The sequence below is a fragment of the Sphaeramia orbicularis genome, chromosome 15 (assembly GCF_902148855.1).
Source record: "Sphaeramia orbicularis chromosome 15, fSphaOr1.1, whole genome shotgun sequence".
Taxonomy (NCBI): domain Eukaryota; kingdom Metazoa; phylum Chordata; class Actinopteri; order Kurtiformes; family Apogonidae; genus Sphaeramia; species Sphaeramia orbicularis.
Genome location: NC_043971.1, coordinates 42,269,880 through 42,289,221, shown reverse-complemented (window position 1 = coordinate 42,289,221; position 19,342 = coordinate 42,269,880). Strand labels below are relative to the sequence as shown.

The 19,342-nt window shown below is 35.7% G+C and overlaps 1 protein-coding gene across 1 annotated transcript in view; it reads right to left on the bottom strand.

The window, feature by feature from the left end:
• Positions 1 to 4,970: 4,970 nt before the first annotated feature.
• The window catches only part of chrna1 (cholinergic receptor, nicotinic, alpha 1 (muscle)), a 39,145-nt gene continuing 24,773 nt past the window's right edge, over positions 4,971 to 19,342 (bottom strand). Inside the window, 7 exon segments of the mRNA XM_030155201.1 lie at positions 4,971 to 5,457; positions 8,802 to 8,852; positions 8,854 to 8,927; positions 9,086 to 9,115; positions 9,118 to 9,199; positions 12,410 to 12,633; positions 14,142 to 14,379. Coding sequence (XP_030011061.1) covers positions 5,329 to 5,457; positions 8,802 to 8,852; positions 8,854 to 8,927; positions 9,086 to 9,115; positions 9,118 to 9,199; positions 12,410 to 12,633; positions 14,142 to 14,379 — 828 coding nt within the window. The 3' untranslated portion in view covers positions 4,971 to 5,328.

The window sequence follows — 19,342 nt, the reverse complement described above, 5'->3', positions numbered from 1 at the left end:
AAGCTTCAACTTTACCTGCTGTATGGAACAACCTTGAAACTGTGTAATTTAAAAAGAAATAGTCAGTCCACACATGCACACCGTTTGGGGTGCTTGGTGGAGGTTTGCGTTCTCTGAACACTTATTATATATTATACATATATTATATTGTCCTTGGTGTTCACATTTCATTGTCACTACATAAACCTGTGAATATTTCGTAAAAATTTGTGCACTGTAGTTGCAATGAATTTTGTTTTCAGACATGAGAATATCAAGAATAAATCATATTGCCACAATCATTTCATGAGATGAGGTAGAAATATTTTTTTACAACATTATGGGCATTAGTTTATAAACTTGGAGCACACTGGAATACATACAGTCGTGAAAAAAATTATTAGATCACCCCTTGTTTTCTTCAGTTTCTTCTTCATTTTAATGCCTGGTACAACTAAAGGTACATTTGTTGGGACAAATATAATGATAACAACAAAAACAGCTCATAAGAGTTTAAGAGCTGATATTTAGCCATTTTCCATGGTTTTCTTAATAATAACCAAAATCACTTAATTTCTTACATCAGTATCTATGGTATTGTACTGACAGAAACAGTGCTTTGAGGCATTCCATGTTTTCTTTTCTGTCTGTTTTAGTCACATGATACAGTGATTGCATAACCATTGTTTTTGATGACTTTTGATGGTCTAATAATTTTTTCCGCGACTGTATGTCCAAGCTATTCTGTGTTGGATCATAAACAGACACAATATGAGTGGTCCTTTTTTTTCTGAAATGAGTCACTATGAATGAAAATATCTCCTATGTTCCTGTTTGAGCGACACTACTTCCAAATGATAACATGACACACTGTGCTTTATGTTCACATGACTTTTATTTTTCACTCTTTCAAATCATCACAACTGCAAATATAAAAGACAAACGTCCGCACGTGTTCCAGAAACATTAAGCAGAACCGAGAAATAGATATTTAATCGTCTAAAGGAATCACAGCTGCATAATAAATAAAGTCACTTCCATGTGGTCACTGAAGACACCAGCAGCGACACTGCAGCAGACCTTTGAAAAACACTGAATTCATGGTAGGTTTTACCAGGGCTGGGCCATCCATACATAAACTCCTGTGTTAGTAAAAACCTTTGCATCATGGTTTTCTGTCAGTTCTATGGAACCCTTTATATTCCAAAAGATGCTATCTGTTTATTTTGTTCCCACAAGATAAAATGATTTCACCTTTTGGTCTAGACCAGGGGTGTCAAATTAATTTTAGTATATGATCTGAAGCAATAAAATAATAACATAATAACCTAGAAATAATGTCAACTCCAAACATTTCTGTATGTTTTAGAAAGAAAAAAGTAATATTACATTATGAAAACATTTACATCTACAAACTATCCTTGAAAAAAAATGTAATGACATGAACAACCATGAAAAAAATGATATCTATGAAGAAAAATAAGTGCAATTTTATTAACATTAAGCCTCAGTTTATCATTTCCACATGTACATTACCACTTACAGATCACAAATACACAAACTATTTAGTAACAGGCAGAATATTGTTAAAATTGTGGTTCTCAAGACATTTCAAGTTGCTCATGTTTGTTCAGGTTAATCACATTTTTTGTGAAAGTAAGTGTAATTTTACTTCTTTTTTTACAAAATGTACAAATACGTAGTTGTCGTTATTTATAGATTATTCGTCTGACCAACTTCAGATCAAATTTGTCCGAATGTGGAACCTGAACTAAAATGACTGATTGTCAACTGATCGTTTATATCTTTATATAATATCTTAATTTTTGCATTTCACAGATTCTTCCCATGGTCCGGATTGGACCCATTGGCGGGCCGGTTTTGGCCCTCGGGTCATATGTTTGACACCTGGGGTCTAGAGGCTCTGTACATTTCAATAAAGGAATGGGTACAAATATCCATACCCTATTTCATTGCATATAATGATTTTCTTTGTGTATTTGGAATTTCTACACAAATAATTCTCGTTACATTCATTCTCCTCCACATTTTTGATGTTCTCATGCTAATTTCCTTCCTGCGTCCATGTAGAAGGACACAAGCACAGTCCAAATTAACCCTATAAAACCATTTGTATCATATTTGCTACACCAGGTTCTGACAACTGCATCTTATCAACAAGATCAATACTTTCCTTAAAAACTTATTGTATATGACCTGACACATGATTTCTGCCTCCTGGTGGATTATCATCCCACTACAGCCAGCGGAAAGGCTTTTTGTTGTTGTTGCCTTTTTCAATATAGCCGCTAACATTAAATCGTCCAACACACATTTCATAGGAAAGTCTTTGGTAATTTTCAAAAGGTTACAATAAAAAGAACACTTACATTGTTATTCGGTAGAAAATTAAAACATATTGAAATTATGGTGCCATCCAAGGGAAATAAAAAGGCTGTAAAATGTGTTATGTAAAAAAAAAAAAAAAAATACCTGAAATGCTCTGTATTTTCAAAATGTTACTGGTAATGTATTTTTGTATCTAACGTTAATGTTGTTGTGAGCAAAAAATTTACCAAAATACCCAATGTATCGAATGTGATACAAAAAAATATAGCATAAATAAAATGATATGGCAAAATTTTTGTTTGGATTAAGTTAAAAGGGCTAATAAACTTTTCAGTTCCAAAAAATTAGAATTTTGTGGGTAGTTTTAATGGGTCAGGTTTTACAGGGTTAACAAATAACAGAGGATATTGTGAAATAAAAGGCATTTTTCAACCATCAGAACCCTAGTTTTTACCTATAGCACAGCTGAAGCTGAAAAAAATATCTAGTCCTACTCAGTTTATGCATATTTCCCTTTAACTTACTTTATTAAATCTATTTTGTCGACAGGTTTGGCAACTGGAAGGTTTTCATTTGTAGTATTTTTTTAAAACTTACATCTTGCATCATTATCTCCTTAAGAACAGTTTCATTATAAAACATGGGTTTGCTTTAAAAAAAAAAAAAAAAAAAAAAAGCAATCCCTTAGCATACTGTACAACAGAGATACAACATCACATGGGTCGGTCACAAACCAGAAGAAAGATCTGAACTTTACATCAGTCAAAAACCCAGAAAATAAATCTGAAGTTGAGTGTCAGGAACAATAAATCAATCTGACTTCCTCCTGGATGACGTCCTACCCTGCACTCAAGGACAGCAGTGGGCTTTCTCAAACAAATTCAAAGAACACAAGTGGAAAATAAAACCATCACGTTGCTAGTCCTGTTTGGTACCAGCTCAACAACCTTTCATGGACAATTTGGCTGCATTTGTGTATAAATATTTAACCCTTAATGACCTAAACAGTCACCAGCAACCAAAAACATTTACTCATCTAAAATGTTCAATAACTTCAAAACCATTAATTCTATCAGTGCATGTTCATATTTCAGGTAAAATGCAGTTTCGCATCTTTTCATCATCATCAGATATGACCCATTTGGACGTTCAGAGGCTACGTAGTTACCATGGAAACACAGTTATCGTCTACAACATTGATTCACTAGTAAAACCCATGCAGTTTAATAAATGACAGTAGATGGAGACACTTGTTTTTATGTTCAGTTAATGATATCATTTGCTGAAAAGTCCCTTTTGCTTGTTGTGATAGAATAACTTTAGAATCCATTCTGAACATCTACATGATCAGTGAATTAAATATTGGAAGATATCTGATTTTGTCTGAAAAATGCAAAATGCATAGAATAATATTATAATAAATGGTGATTAATCACTTAGGAAAGGTTAAATGTAGAGGAAAAATTCACTTGGAAGTCGCCATAGATATAGTTTGAAGTCTTTAAGGGTTAATCTCTATTACTTGTTTGGCTGCATGGTCAAAAAGTCTTAATATTTAACAACAGATCAGTCATCTGTGATTTATCAAGGTGTTTAACCCTTTCATGCATGAATTATGAGAACCTTAATCAAGATTTTTTTTTTTTTTCCTGAGTGTTTTTATTTCTCTTCAGGCATGAAAACACAATGTGACTGAAATTTTTGTAACCTATCTTTCATAGAGTTACAAAAATGTCCACTCAGCTGGACACCATGCATTTGATTTTAGAAGCAAAACGATATACTGCGTGAAAAGTGAAATAATAAAAACATTTTTTATGCTGCTAATCTGATGTTTTCTCACATTTTAACATACTCTAATACAAGTTATTACTCTCCTCATGGAGATAATATGCAAAAAAAAAAAACCTGTTAACCCTTTCATGCACGAATTATGAGGACCTTATTCAAAATTTTTTTCCTGAGTGTTTTTATTCCTCTTTACGCACAAAAAAAACAATGCGATTGAAAAATTTCTTCTGAAAATAAATTTAAAAAAATAAAATAAAATAAAAATCATTCAAAAAATTCAAAAATACATTAAAAAAATAATAATAATAATGAAAAACAAAAATTCTTATGAACCTATTTTTCATTAAGTTGCAAAAATGTCCACTCAGCTGGACACCACACGTTTAATTTTTGATGCACAGAAACATGAATTTAGTGATAAATTGTGTGAAAACTATGGGGAGGGCTGGTGATTCTGAGGGTTTATGCTCAGGAGAGATCTACAGAATGTTACCAATTCATGTCAGAAAAGATATGTAGTGTCTTAAAACTTTAATAAAGATATGTGTAAAAAATAAATAAATAAATAAATAAAAAATCCATGAATATACAAGAGAACAGCTGTAGAATAGCTGTCCACTGTAGTGACCAGTATGCATGAAAGGGTTAATTACAGTCTAATAACAATTAACAACTGATTTACACTCAAACCTATTACTGCAGATCAGGTTTATCAAGAACAGCAAAGTTACAGTAATGGTATGAATGTCAGTGTATTATGGGATGGTGCATAAGTGTTCACTGTGTTGGCTGAAATGGAACTAAAACAACAAAACCCATGAATCTATAAGAGAACAGCTGGAGAATAACTGTCCACTGGAGTGACCACTATGCATGAAAGGGTTAATATTTTAATATTTTAGCATCGGAAACTTATCCCTTATCCAAACTTAAACCAAACTGCTAAAACAAGACAAAACACAGTGATTATTACTGTTAGGGTTTTTCTATTACAGTAATAAGACACACAGGAGTGAATGGCAGCAAATAAACACAGAAAAACAATACAAAAAAAGTTATTAGTTACAATAAAAGTTTCAAGTATGAGCCTTGCCTTTTCAGACTCAGCCTTTAACGTGCCTGGATTCATCTCTTACCACACTGTACTCAGAGAAAAGGGTACATATTCGAGGGTTTCACAAGTGTGTGGAAATCTTCCATACAGACTCACTACAGCATGTTCAGCTCAATGAGTCTTCCAGCAAAGACGGCGAGGGTCCCGATGATGCACACGGCCATGAACACACACAACAGGATGTGGTCCAAAACCATGGCAACAAACTTCCACTCCTCTGCCGCCTGAGGACAGGACAAAGGCAGACATGGTTGAAGACATCTGAGGAACCATGAGGGCATTTATTAGAGCAGTGGTGCCCAACCTTTTTTGGCCTATGACACCATTTTATCATCACAAATTTCTGGTGACCCCAGACATTCCAAACGAGACATGTTTTTTTTAGCAACAATTAATTTGTTTTTGACTATGTAATAGTTTGCTATGTTGCAAATAAACGTTAATTTTAGACACATTTAGTCTATATAATGTATATTATTATGGACAGAGGCAGAAAAGCCTGGTGTAGATTACTGCACAAAGGGAGAATTTTATTTTCCTTGGTCACGATATGTACAGTCAGTCCATCTTCTATTTACAAGGCTGACAATTAATACTGAACAAACAAGAACTCAAACTATGAATTATGAAAGAGCTGCAGCATCTGAAACTGACCACAATGAACATTTGACAGATAAACAGTACCACAGTGCTTCAGTTTCAGCTTGTCATGTCTTTTATGTATTTGTGATGGTCTCTCTCAACTCACCATATACTTTTTACTAGTAAGTATTTATTTTTATTTCTATTTTTATCAATTACTAGAAATTTCAGGCGACCCCATTTGAATTCCAGGCGACCCCACATGGGGTCCCAACCCCAAGGTTGAAAAACACTGTATTAGAGACATGAATGAATGAATAATGGATCAGTAATGTAAAGCGCTTTGGGTGTCTAGAAAAGCGCTATATAAAATCCAATCCATTATTATTATTATTATTATTTTTTTTTTTTTTTTTTTTTTTTTTTTTTTACAGTTAATAAAACCACAATCACAACTGGCAGTGGAAGAAATACTGGCATTAATGGAAATAAAGATAAAAAAAAAAAAAAAGAGTTGTTTTCACAACCATAAAAGCTAAATAAAAATGAGAATTTGACAGGCTTTTGAGGTAATGGAGAAAAATAGTAAAAAGATGCAAAATTTGACGTATTTTCAACAGAAGAGCAATGTAGCAAAAGTCTAGATAGACTGAGAGGTTTGGCTGAAGAAATAAATTTTGATTGTAGACCATAAAGTTCTTGAGAAACATAAACTTGAGTGTCTCAGTGTCACCTATGGGTGCAGTGCATCATGTGTTGGTGAAGGAGTACTGGTGGAATCAGATTTTCCTTCTATGTTAATGAACAAGAACAAAATGTTTCCATTGCAGTACAGTACCGTTGATAAACAATGGTTTCATATGTTTTTTTGAAGTTCTAAAAACACATTTCCTTCTTATTTCATTCATGTGATATAGCCACAAGTAACATATGTTAACATGAGAAGAAGGGACATGACACTGTCAACAGGCGAAAAAGATAAGGATTAATACACTGAATAAAGTTACAAATGTGTTTTGTACTTTTGTTCCATAATGGGATGAATAAAGTCTTATCTTATCTTATCTTATCTTATCTTATCTTATCTTATCTTATCTTATCTTATCTTATCTTATCTTATCTTATCTTATCTTATCCTATTTGAACACCACTGGAAACATTTAATATAATAGTACAGTACACAGGTAAACACACCCTATAACATAGGCCAATACTTTATTAATACTACTACTACTACAACAACTAATAATAATAATAATAATAATAATAATAATAATAATAATAATAATAATAATAATAATAATAATAATAATAATAATGGATTAGATTTATATAGTGCTTTTCTAAGAATTCTGAATCCGTTATTGTGTGAAAATGTTACTTATTGCAGTCTTTGTAATTAAGCTCTTCAGTGAAATTGCTTGTAAACTGTCAGCCATGATATTTTGTTTAGAATTTTGTTTAAAAAAAATGGACATAAAGTTGCAGCACTTGATACTTTTCAGCATCACCAGCCAAAAACTTAAATAAAATCCATAATTTTCTTTAAGTATCATGGTTTTATTAGTTTTTTCAGGTTCTAAAAAGCAACTTCCTTAAACTTAAACTTTAAACTTTCCTTAGTCGAAACTAGTCTATTCTTTAAAATAAAAATTAAATGCAAAAAAAAACTATGTATGAAACTAACTGAAATTACAGTTAAATGAAATAAAAACTCCTGATTCAGTGATTATGATAATATTACAGATGACTAATCTAATCAGTTTATTGCATAACCTATTCTTTAGTCATGAGATCCTATTAGAATTTGTTGAACCAACAACCAGTACCATTCTTTTGTTAATTCACTTTCTCTTTCCATACTCATTTTAATGTCATATACATAACGGCTAAAATTTACTTAGGGGGTCAAATGAGTGACAATTTTTGGAAAAAAAAAAAAAATTGTAAGAAATGCATAGAACTGTGTTGAAATAATGCTAATACATTTGTGCACAGACTACTGATATTATTTGACAGTGGAAGCCATATTGTCAGAAATATTGGATTTGGAATAGCACGTGTATGTGAAAACTTTTGCTGGTGGACGAACGTGACATTACCCATGATGCTCTGGTCAGTACCAGTACTTTATTAGTAATAAACTTATATACTTACTATTGCTAATTCTCCTCTTATTCATAAATGTTAGTATTGTGGATCTAAAACAGTAACAGCTGACACAAAAACACAAAATGTGGCAGTGGACGGATGTGACATGGTTGTTATGGATCCCATCATACTGATGCTCGGCAGCCATGTCACCGTTTACACTAATGATCCCTGTGCAAAAACTAGGATCAGAATAATTTATTGTATAGTTTATCATCATACTAAAGAGTAAATAACAATATAGAATTCTTATTTCTTCATAAAAATGCTTATTATTAGAAAACTGTTGATTTAAAATATGATGTGTGACATTTTTAATGTATGTATTGGCGTAACATAAGCAGGATGGATCAGCACCATACTCCATATTGCAACCTGTAAAAATAAAACATGTGATATGTAGTATAATCTTGTAAGAAAAATTGGGGAATCTAAAAGAATAGAAGATTTGTTTTTCAGGTAAATTCAGTTAAAATATAACTTGGCCATTTGTGACATGAAAATATAGCATTAATTGTGATGAAATTGGACATTTTTGACCTGAAAACATAGTTCATATGACCATCAACATGTTGAACAGAACTGAAATCCTGTAAATTTGCATAACTTGCATTTACCAACACAAAGTTCCTTTGGGGATTCACTTAGATTGATTTCTTACGCACAAAGACATAAATAAGACCTCTAAGCAAATTTTAGCCGATAACATAAATATCCACACCCTCTGTGTTCTTTATTTAGTAAATCAGTTATTATCAAACCTCTGTCAGGTTATTTTATTTATTTGATTGGACTAAAACACCTCTGTCGTTCTTTGGTGCATTCATTGTCTTACATTGTTGGATTCCTCATCTGATTTCATCGTCTCAGCGATGTACTTCACCCCCCTCGATGGCGCTGCGGACATCAGGGTTTTTGACTATGGGTGACTGGTAGGTGACATTGGTGGGGGTGGGGTTTCCTACAGAGGAGGAGAGTGGAGATCTGTGTCAGCCACGACAATTCACAGTCATCACATGTTTACACCAAGATGTTCCCTTTGACAATAAAGTGAAGAACCACAGTATCATGCTTCACATTTTATGTAACCGCTGACCCTGGTTCAGGATGTGTGGTTACCTGAGATGTCGGATATGTCCATGTCGGTGGGAACAGCCTCTTCTGCCTGATCTCCTGACTGGGACGCTTCATCGTAGAGAAGAACATCATGTTGGGAATGGTTTCGATGAAGACCTTCAGGATCCAGACAGAAAGGTACAGGTATAGATGAAGACGAACTGGTCATTTATCATTTTATCACAGCACAGGAACAAAGAAAGGAGAACAGGTCCTGCACCTCACTGGGCTTCCACAGTATGTCCTTTCATTCTTATAAAATAATCTCAAGTAACATACGTTTACATCAGTAAAGAGGACATGACACTATCAACAGGTGACCAAATGATAAGGGCCAATACACTGACTACAGTATTTGAACAAGTTAACACTTTACATAACATAGGCCAAGTCATTTTGAGATATTGTAAAGTTAAAGCTACATTAGCAGCTTTAAAATTAAGCTCTTCAGTAAAACTTTTTCTTACTGCTTGTAAAATGTCAGCCTTGACAATTTGTCTATAATCTTGTAAATAAATGAGGACTTAAAGCTGCGATGCTGAGTAGCTTTTAGCATAATTAGGCAAAAAATTCCATAATTGCCTCTCATCATACTGTGGGGTAAATATGTGACCAACAGGTGTAACACTGGTCAACAAATGAAACACTTCCAGAAAAAAATAGGTCAAAAAGTATTGATTTTATTTTATATGTATTATTTTGTTGACTGTCACACATAAAATAGAAAGAAATTTGGATATGTTCCAAATTTGCAACAATAGGCATAATGGTCAACTGTCATGAAAAAGTATTTAAGACAGATTTTCCCTTTTCAGGAGATGGAGATGGTTTTATTGATGCCATGACATTATTTTCAGTGTCGTGACTAAGGTGAATATTGAATATAGCAGCACTGGGGGAAAACATACTCTGTGTTGGCTGATTCTGATGGAAATGGTTTGGTGCAAATTTACGACAATCGACTTTAAGGGGTTATAGTTGATCAGATTTAGATTTACTTTATTAATCTTCAAGGGGGAATTTTAGCTCATTTAACCTCTGAAGCAGATAATTTGTAAAAAAAAAAAAAAAAAAAAAAAAAAAGTGTAATTAATGATCAAGTTGGATTTGATTTGACTCCTCTACCCTGTTTGACACATAAACTTAAAAAAGTGACTTCACTCTTCCATATACAGCATGAAACAACATCAGATTAATCTACATTTGTATTCAATCTTTTCATTCGGACTGAGAGGAGAGAGCTGCAGGACAATGTGTAATTTCAGTGGTGTTCCCCTTGATTTCATCTGCTGCAGCTTTATTGTATTGTTATTGGATTATTTTGATTTGTTTGTTTGTTTGTTGTAAAACACTGTAGCTGCAAAACTATTGGTTGAATTCATACCAAATTGGGTTTATAGGTTGCCAGTGACCCAGAATAGATATGATTACATTTTGGGAAAAGTAGGTCAAAGTTCAAATTTTTTATGAATTTTTAAAATCTTTTTTTCCCCATTTATACAACGGTGTATTAGGGCCACATAAAAAAAACAAAAAACACTTGTCACAACGAGAATAAAGTCGTTATTTAACGAGAATAAAGTCGTAATTTAACGAGAATAAAGTCGTTATTTAACGAGAAAAAAATCATTATTTAATGAGAATAAAGTCGTTATTCAACGCGAATAAAGTTGTAGTTTTAAAAAACTCATTATTTAACGAGAATAAAGTCGTTATTTAACGAGAATAAAGTCATAGTTTTAAAAAAAAATTCATTTTTTAACAAGAATAAAGTCGTTAATTAACAAGAATAAAGTCGTACTTTTATGAGATTCATTCATTTTCTGAACCCGCTTTATCCTCACTAGGGTCACGGGGGTCGCTTGGAGCCAATCCCAGCTACTTACGGGCGAAGGCGGGGTACACCCTGGACAAGTCGCCAGTTCATCGCAGGGCTGAACATATAGAGACAAACAATCACTCTCACACCTATGGGCAATTTAGATTAACCAATTAACCTATTAGTGCATGTGTTTGGATGGTGGGAGGAAGCCGGAGTACCCACAGAGAACCCACGCAGACACGGGGAGAACATGCAAACTCCACACAGAAAGGTCCCACCCCTCGTTGACTGGTGTTGGAATCGAACCCAGGACCTTCTTGCTGTGAGGCACGAGTGCTAACCACTGCACCACCGTGTCGCCCACTTTTATGAGATTAAACTCGTAATATTTTGAAAATTCGACAGAGTTTCTGGTTTTACAGCGAAGGCAACAAGCAAAGCAGCAACTTTCCCTTCTGTTGGACTGAAAAACTCAGAGTAGAATCCCCACAGTTTGTTCAGAAACACCAGACCCTCTGTGTTTAGTTCTCTGGTGTTTCCACTGATAGTCCTACAGCTGAACACTTCATCAGTTCCTCCTCCACAAAAGAGGCAATTTGCTACAAATCAGTTCGGGTTTTACAACAAACCCAAATGTGTGCAAACTCTCTTCAAAGTCCTTATTCTAATGTGTTGATGGGGGATAGACTCAGTATTTGGCCTTTGAGCCGAACCCCAAATGAAAGGAGAACTGCACTAAATGTTCCCAGTTCTACATCGATGAGTAGGGACAACTTCTCATTATATTATGACTTTATTCTTGTTAAATAATGAGTTTTTTCTCATTACATAATGACTTTATTCTCATTAAATAACGACTTTATTCTTGTTAAATAACTTTATTCTTGTTAAATAATGAGCTTTTTCGCGTTAAATAACAACTTTATTCTCGTTAAATAATGAGTTTTTTAAAACTATGGCTTTATTCTCGTTAAATAACGACTTTATTCTCGTTAAATAACTTTATTTTCGTAGTGACAAGCTTTTTTTTTTTTTCTTATGTGGCCCTAATACGCTGTCATACATTTACTTATAATGGCCGAAATTTGTCTATGCTGACATCAGTACACGCATAGACATGATGACATCAGCTAGATCGAAACCAAAATAAGCTACAATACATGTGAGGGGCGGGGTTTGTTGTGCCTGGCACCACTTGTTTGCATTTAGTTTTAGTTAATTGAAACCTCTACGTTAAAACTATTGGGCTGAGAAGGGACCTGCCATAACTATAATATAATACATTATTTTCTGAACACGCTGCTGCAACCCTTGAGTTATTTCATTCTCAGTTCAGTGTATATAATAAAACAGAACTGTTTGGCAACGCCGTCAATGTCCCTTTCGAGAATTGCTCCTGTTTCTTGTCCTCCAACACTGATATGAAATGTCTTTAATCTCAACTAAAAAACAGAAAGCATATTCTTTCAAAATAATTTAGATTTAAGTAGAATTGCAGTGTAAACCTTGCGGATCCAGGCGGGCATGGTGTGTGTGCTGGGTGAGCGGTGATGTGTGTTGATGACGATGACGGTGATGATGATGGAGGCGATGACGAACACCATGGTGAAGAGCATGTACTTCCCGATGAGAGGAACAGCACTGGAGGTGGACGGGATGAGTTCCACAATAACCAGCAGGAAGACAGTCAGAGACAGCAGGACAGAGATGGACAGAGTCATCTTTTCACCTGAGGACACAGATCGATGGTCACAGTCAGGTGGGAAAGAACAAATACCTCAGCAGAGCTGTCACATCATTTTTCTGACAACTTCCTTTTACCTCCTGCATTTTAATACATATATTTATATTTCAGTTTTTAGGAATTTGAGGGGAATTTTATTTTGTATCATTGTACAACTTCCCAAAATCAAAACTGATTACAACCTAAGGGGATGGAAGTACATATCACAAACAACAAATGGAAAATACATAACAAGGTGAAAATAACAGAAGACATGCAACAAAACAAGCACCATAAAGATGACAATGACATAAATGATGGCGTGAGAGAAGAAATGCCAAAGATGCTAAAAGATTTTTTATAAAAGATGCAACAAGACTGAAATGACCTAATGCAACTGGACGAGTGAAATGAAAAATATAAAAAGACAAACACATGGAACTAGACAAAAATGAAATAAATGGTAAATAAAATATGCAAAGATACAATACAAATGAAAGGACCAGAGAAAAAAATCATGTTCCAAATTCTCTTGTTGAAACTGAAAACTGATGTACACGTAATGAAATAATGTTCATTAATTTCAATATACGCTCATTGGCCATTATATTAGGGACACCCTAGGTGTCCCTAATAAAGGGGCCGATGTGTGTATATGCAGTGGTGATGTTTGGTTTGGACTTCAGCAGTTTGTCTGGACCATGACTTCATGACTAAAACTACTCAGTTACCACCATGTGATTGGCCCATATGAGTTTTGTGATAGTGAGTCATTGTACAGGCATGCCTAATAAAACAGCCAGTGGGTATATTGTTTGTTTTACTTGACATTAGAACATTTTAATACTTTCACATAATATTAGCATGACAGTTCAGTTCACTTTGCACATAAATAGCCAGTAATGGTGTCATTCAACAGGTAGAAGGCTAATTCCAAAAAAGTTGGGACATTATAATCTAAATAAAAAAACAGAATGCAATGATGTGCAAATCTCACAAACCTATATTGTATTAATAATAGAACATAAAAAAAAAACAAAAACATTTTAAATATTTAAACTGATGATATATACTATTTTAAGAAAAAAAGAGGTCATTTTGTATTTGATGGCAAAACATTTCTCCAGTTGTTTATTTTAGTTACACATACTTTTCCAGACTTATGTTGACATATCTGAACTTTTTGGTGATGTTTTGTTGCCATCAAATTCCAATTTTATTTTTTTTTCTTAAGATGGTGCATTTTAGTTTAAATATTAGATATGTTTTCTGCATTTTATTGTCAGTAGAATACTTTTTTAAAAATTATTATTATTTTACAATTTTACTCTTGTAAATAAATAAGGGTGTGTCAGTCTTTCTACTGAAGTAAACCTAGTACAAACTTTTGCCTCGTTTGTTTCAGTGACATTCATACAGCAGCAGGTTGTGACTGTCCATCTGACCTTGTATCTTCTCTGACCTCATACTGTGTTCCAATAATTTCTTCCACAAACCCACTAGGATGTACTCACCAGAGTCTGTGGGTAGGTAGAACACCAGTCCGGTGAGAAAAGAGAAGAGCATGCAGGGAATGATGACGTTGACGATGAAGTACAGAGGCAGACGCAGCATGAGGAAGTGGTACGTGATGTCCAGGTAGGGCGTGTCAGGACAGCAGGTGTAGTAAACCCAGTGTTTCCAGCTCCTGTAGTCCTTCAGCACCCATTCACCCGACTCCATAAAGTTACTGAGGTCAGGCCGATCATTGTCCTACAAGGAGGAGACAGCAGGAAAGAGGATTCATGAAGTGTCTGCAGGCTGGTACTGCCTCTGGTGTCCATGGGAGTTTAGTTTTTATGATGTGAGTGGTGAGATGATACAGTTTTAACTAGGGTTTTACCAATACCAGTATCGGGTATCAGGTCCAATACTCAGGTGTGTACTTGTACTCGTACTCATAAAAGTACTCTGATACAACCGCACCGATACCACTTACGGCACCGTGACGTTCACAGGTAAGTGCAGCAGGTACGCAGCGGAGGAGTAATGTAAGCAGTGGAGATTTTTTAAAATAAATGACGGTGACAAAAGTAACACTGAAATGCAAGTTTCCAGGTGCTTGTGGATGCGTACCCAGACGGAGAATACCACTGGGAACCGTGGATGTAGAGGATCTGTTCAAAGAGCGACTGTGTGAGTTAGAGAAAAACTACTGACAGATTTAGGACAACTACCCTCATCAGTATCGATATCAACATTAGTATTCACATTAGTATTACCTCTGTCGTTTCCATGTTTATTACTACTGACTTTCTTCTTCTGAAAAAACTTTACTCTTCTTCATGGTATTTGTCCAGTATGGGTAATTAAGAGGGGCGCCCCCTGGTGGATTAATTGAAAAACGCTCATTCCAACACATTAAAAGTCAGTAGCAGCACAGTCAGACTAATGACAACGACAGTAAAACATATTTTCAACAGTAACTAAGAACTGTAATGGTACTGTAACATTTAATTTGAATATTATTTTATTTCCAAATTATTCATTTTTGTTTATTATTTTGACATTGTTTATGTTGTAATTTACATATTATTTCATTAATTATTTAGTCAGTTTATATTATATACTCAGTGCCAATGAAAACGCAACACTTGAATGTGTTTTATTGTTCCTGAGCTGCATCAATATGTTTAAGTTTCACCTGTATTGTCACGTCTGCCACCAGACGTTAGTCTGGTTTTGTCTGTCTTGTGTGTTTTGTTGGTCACTTCCTGTTTTATTTTGTTAAGTTGTCCTCGTGTGTCATGTCTGGTGTCTTTGCTTCCTTTCCCTAATCATTTCCACCTGTGTGATTACCTGTCCCCGCCCTGATTTGTTCCACCTGTGTCTCATTGTCTTCCCTCCCTCTTGTGTATTTAAGCCCTGTGTTTTCCCCTGTCCTGTGCCAGTTCATATCGCCTTGTGTGTTACTTACCAGCGTTTTTGGATCCTGTTTGTCTGTCTGCCTGTTTTTTGACCTGGATTGCTTCTCAGACCACTGCTTTTTGCCCGACCCTTGTCTGTACCTCTGCTACCGTTGAGTCTACGTGTGCTTGACTTTCCTGCCTGTTTTACTGGTACATGAGCTTGTCTGTCCCCTATGTACCGTTGCCTTTCCGTCTGCCTGCCCGTGTATGACCTGGTCTGTGTACTGACATCCCTCTGCTCTCCCCAAGTCGGATCCCCGACGTGTTTTCTCGGTCCGGACTGTGCGGGTCAGTATCCGGTCCACTTCACGAGACCCGTGAAGAATCCTGAACTCTGTGGCCTCAAGATTCTATTAATTCTCACTATCAGAGACTTGTCAGTTAACCTTGTGCTTAATAAACCCTGTGAACTTTTACGTCTGCCTCCAGGTCTTGCATGTGGGTTCAGTCTCCGTACTTTGATCATTGCATGTATAAGATAATCCCAGACAATTTCTTAACAACCTGAGATGAGTTGAGCTATTGTCACACTTGAATGAACTTGTCTGCATTCATAAGACTTGTTTTTCTCATTGCTCAGTAATGAACTGCTCAACTTAAGGAATTGTGGTCAGTTAAGGAGTGGTCATGTTCTGTATATAAAGGCAAGCTGAAAAGCAGGAAATTCATTTGCAATAACTCAGCGATGCCTTGACTGACACGTGACCAAAGATGCCATGCTACGGGGCTCCTGGAGGCCGGAATCTCTGCTCGGCAGGTGGCGCGTCGTTTTGGATGCAATGCGTCCACCATAGTCAGGATGCAACAGAGGCATGAAGAAACTGGCTCAACTGCAGACGGACCTCGCCCTGGACGAGCACGTGTGACCACGCCACAGCAGGATCGCTACATTGAGCTGCAGCACCTCCAGGACCGCTTTGACTTTTGGTTTTGGGGGTCCTTGAGTGTCTTTCTTTATCCTTATTTTTTGTCAACAAATTTGGATATGATTTTTTTTATTTTTACTCTATAGAAATGGCCTATGATTAATTCCAAAGAGCTTATGGAATAAAAATCCTCATCGATTTTAAAAAAAATATAAGAATCTTCAAGTGTTACGTTTTCATTGGCACTGAGTATATATTCTTTTATTATGTTTCTTCTTGCCTTTCTTAATATTTTGGTTCCTGCCTATTGCTTGTGGTACGACCTGTTCTGGGGTGACTCAAGGGAGTGTTGTCCATAGTGGAGCGCGCTCTGGGTATGTTGTCCTGAGCTGCTGGCAATAAAGCATGCTGAAACTGTCCTGCCGTTTGGTGATTATTAGCACAGAAGATAGCAAAACCTATCACCACCAACAATACCATTGTAACCCGCCTTACCCACAGCCTCGGTGAGACAAGCAATATTTCAGGGTTACAGTATTATTAAGTACTCATATCGGTACTCAGTATCAGCAAGTACTCAAATGAAAGTACTTGTACTTGTACTCAGTCTGGAAAAAAGTGGTATTGGTGCAGCCCTAGTTTTAACCCATAAAGACCTAAACATCCACCATCAACCAAAATCATCAACTGATTTAAATGTTTAACTCTTTAAAACCTGACGTGTCATCGCTGACACACTCTGAACATATGCAGTTTAGATGGCTGTATTACTCTTTCACTGTTTGTGCAATTGTACAAATTCCAACGGTTTCTGAAACCTGAGACGTTGTGCTTTATAGGCTTTATTGGACCATTACAGTAATTTCACTCACGCCTTTACTAGAAGCTGGAGATGAAGCGGTTTTAGCAGTATTATTACATGCAGTAAATGGTAAATGACTGCCAGATTTTGAAAGATCTGGAAAAAAGTGCTCTGGAAAAATGTGCAAAAGTGTGTATTTTGTAACCGTCAAAATAAGAAAAAAAAAAGTCCAGGCAGATCATTTTAGGCTTAGAGTTTAAATACTTGTTAATCCATCAATCCTATTAATACATGTAAATAATTGGTGTAAAATGCAGTTTGTCTTTGTCTCTTCATCTTTTCATAGTCATCAGATATGACCCATTTGGATGTTCAGGGGGTCTGTAGTTACCGTGGCAACACTGTCATCTTCTTCAGCTTAATTAGCCACTTTCACACTGAGATCCCGGAAAAAAGGCGAGATGGTGATCCCGCCTCTTTTCCACCATTGACTGAATTCTACAGCCAAGCCAAAGGCACAACAGAGGTGAGACAGGCTGGACTTTTACACAGCCGACCTGTGTTCTGGAATCAAAGGGGTGGTGACACAGCACTCATTTTTTAATCCCCCTGGTGAGGGAGAGACAGCGGGTGCATATGGAGGCACTAGCATGGATTCTGCGGCCCATGGCGGCTGGCTTCGTGCCAGCCGTGGCCACTTTCCTGCCTGGTGTGATTGGCTTTGTGCTCGGCGTGCCCAGTTTTGTGCCCCAGGTGAAAATGGCACGTAGCCGCAGAATCATGCCAGTGTCTCCATATGCGCCCGCTGTCAGTCCTGCGCAGGAGGTGGCACTTAGTTGCAGAACGAGAGGTGTTCCTTTTACGTAGCGTTCCGAAATCATGATCCCACCTTTATCATAGCTCTGTTAAAAACCTGTTTAACCCTGACCATATTTTCAGGGGAAAAACGCCTAAAAAGACATACCCAAAGTAAATGAAGAATTACTCCACAATAATAAGGTTCATATGGATGTTCTTGGTGTCTATGGACATTTAGAGACCTCACAGATGCTATTCCCATTGTCTAAAATATTGTATCTATTACTGTGTCTGAGTAAACTGTAACAAACTATAAAGAGAAATTAGAATTTTTTTTATCCTTGCCTGTTTTTTTTCGGCTGGATTGACAATGATATGCATAAATTAATTGTTTGTGTCTGAGATTTTTAATAGTGTATATTTCACCCCACAAAGATTAAAAATCATGTTTGAGCATTAAAGTTTGCACTAAAATACACTTTTGATGTACTTTTACCAACATCAGGGTCTAAACTTTGAGCAAAAGTTGAAAAAAACATCCATTGTCCTGATTTATCATATTTTTATAGTAGATCAATATTAATATAATTTTTTAGCCCTAATATGATTTTTTTTAGCCCTATCGGCCCGCGGGTGGGCCAATAGGTCTAAAGGGGTTTTAATACCTCCAGAGGTGGTACAAAGCTGCAATAAAGGTGGAATCAAATGATCCCACTCTTTCATCTATACTGACGTAGTTCTGGAATAAAGGCGAAATATTCCTCCAACAGGAGTGCTGTGTAAAAGGAGTTATTGATTCACCAGTAAAACCCATGGAGTTTGATAAATGACAATGTATGGAAACAGTTGTTTTTATGTTCAGTTAATGATATATTTCATTGAGAAAGTCACTTTTTCTTCAGTTTTCTCTATTTTTTTATGTAACCCTCAACTTTAATCTGAGCTTTCATAAACATCTACATGATCAGTGAATTAAATACAGGAAAATATCTGATTTTCACTGAAAAAATGCAAAATACAGAGGATAATATTATAATAAATGGTGATAAATCACTTAAGAAATGTTAAATTGAGAGAAAAATCATTTGAGAACTGCTACAGAAGTCGAACTGGGTCTTTATGGGTTAATGCAGGGGTGTCAAACTTATTTTAGTTCACGGGCCAGATTCAGCTAAATTTGATCTGCAGTGGGCCAAACCACTAAAATAATAACATAATAATATATAAATAATGTCAACTCCAAACTTTTCGCTGTGTTTTAGAGCGAAAAAAGTTAATTTACATTATAAACAGGTTTACAT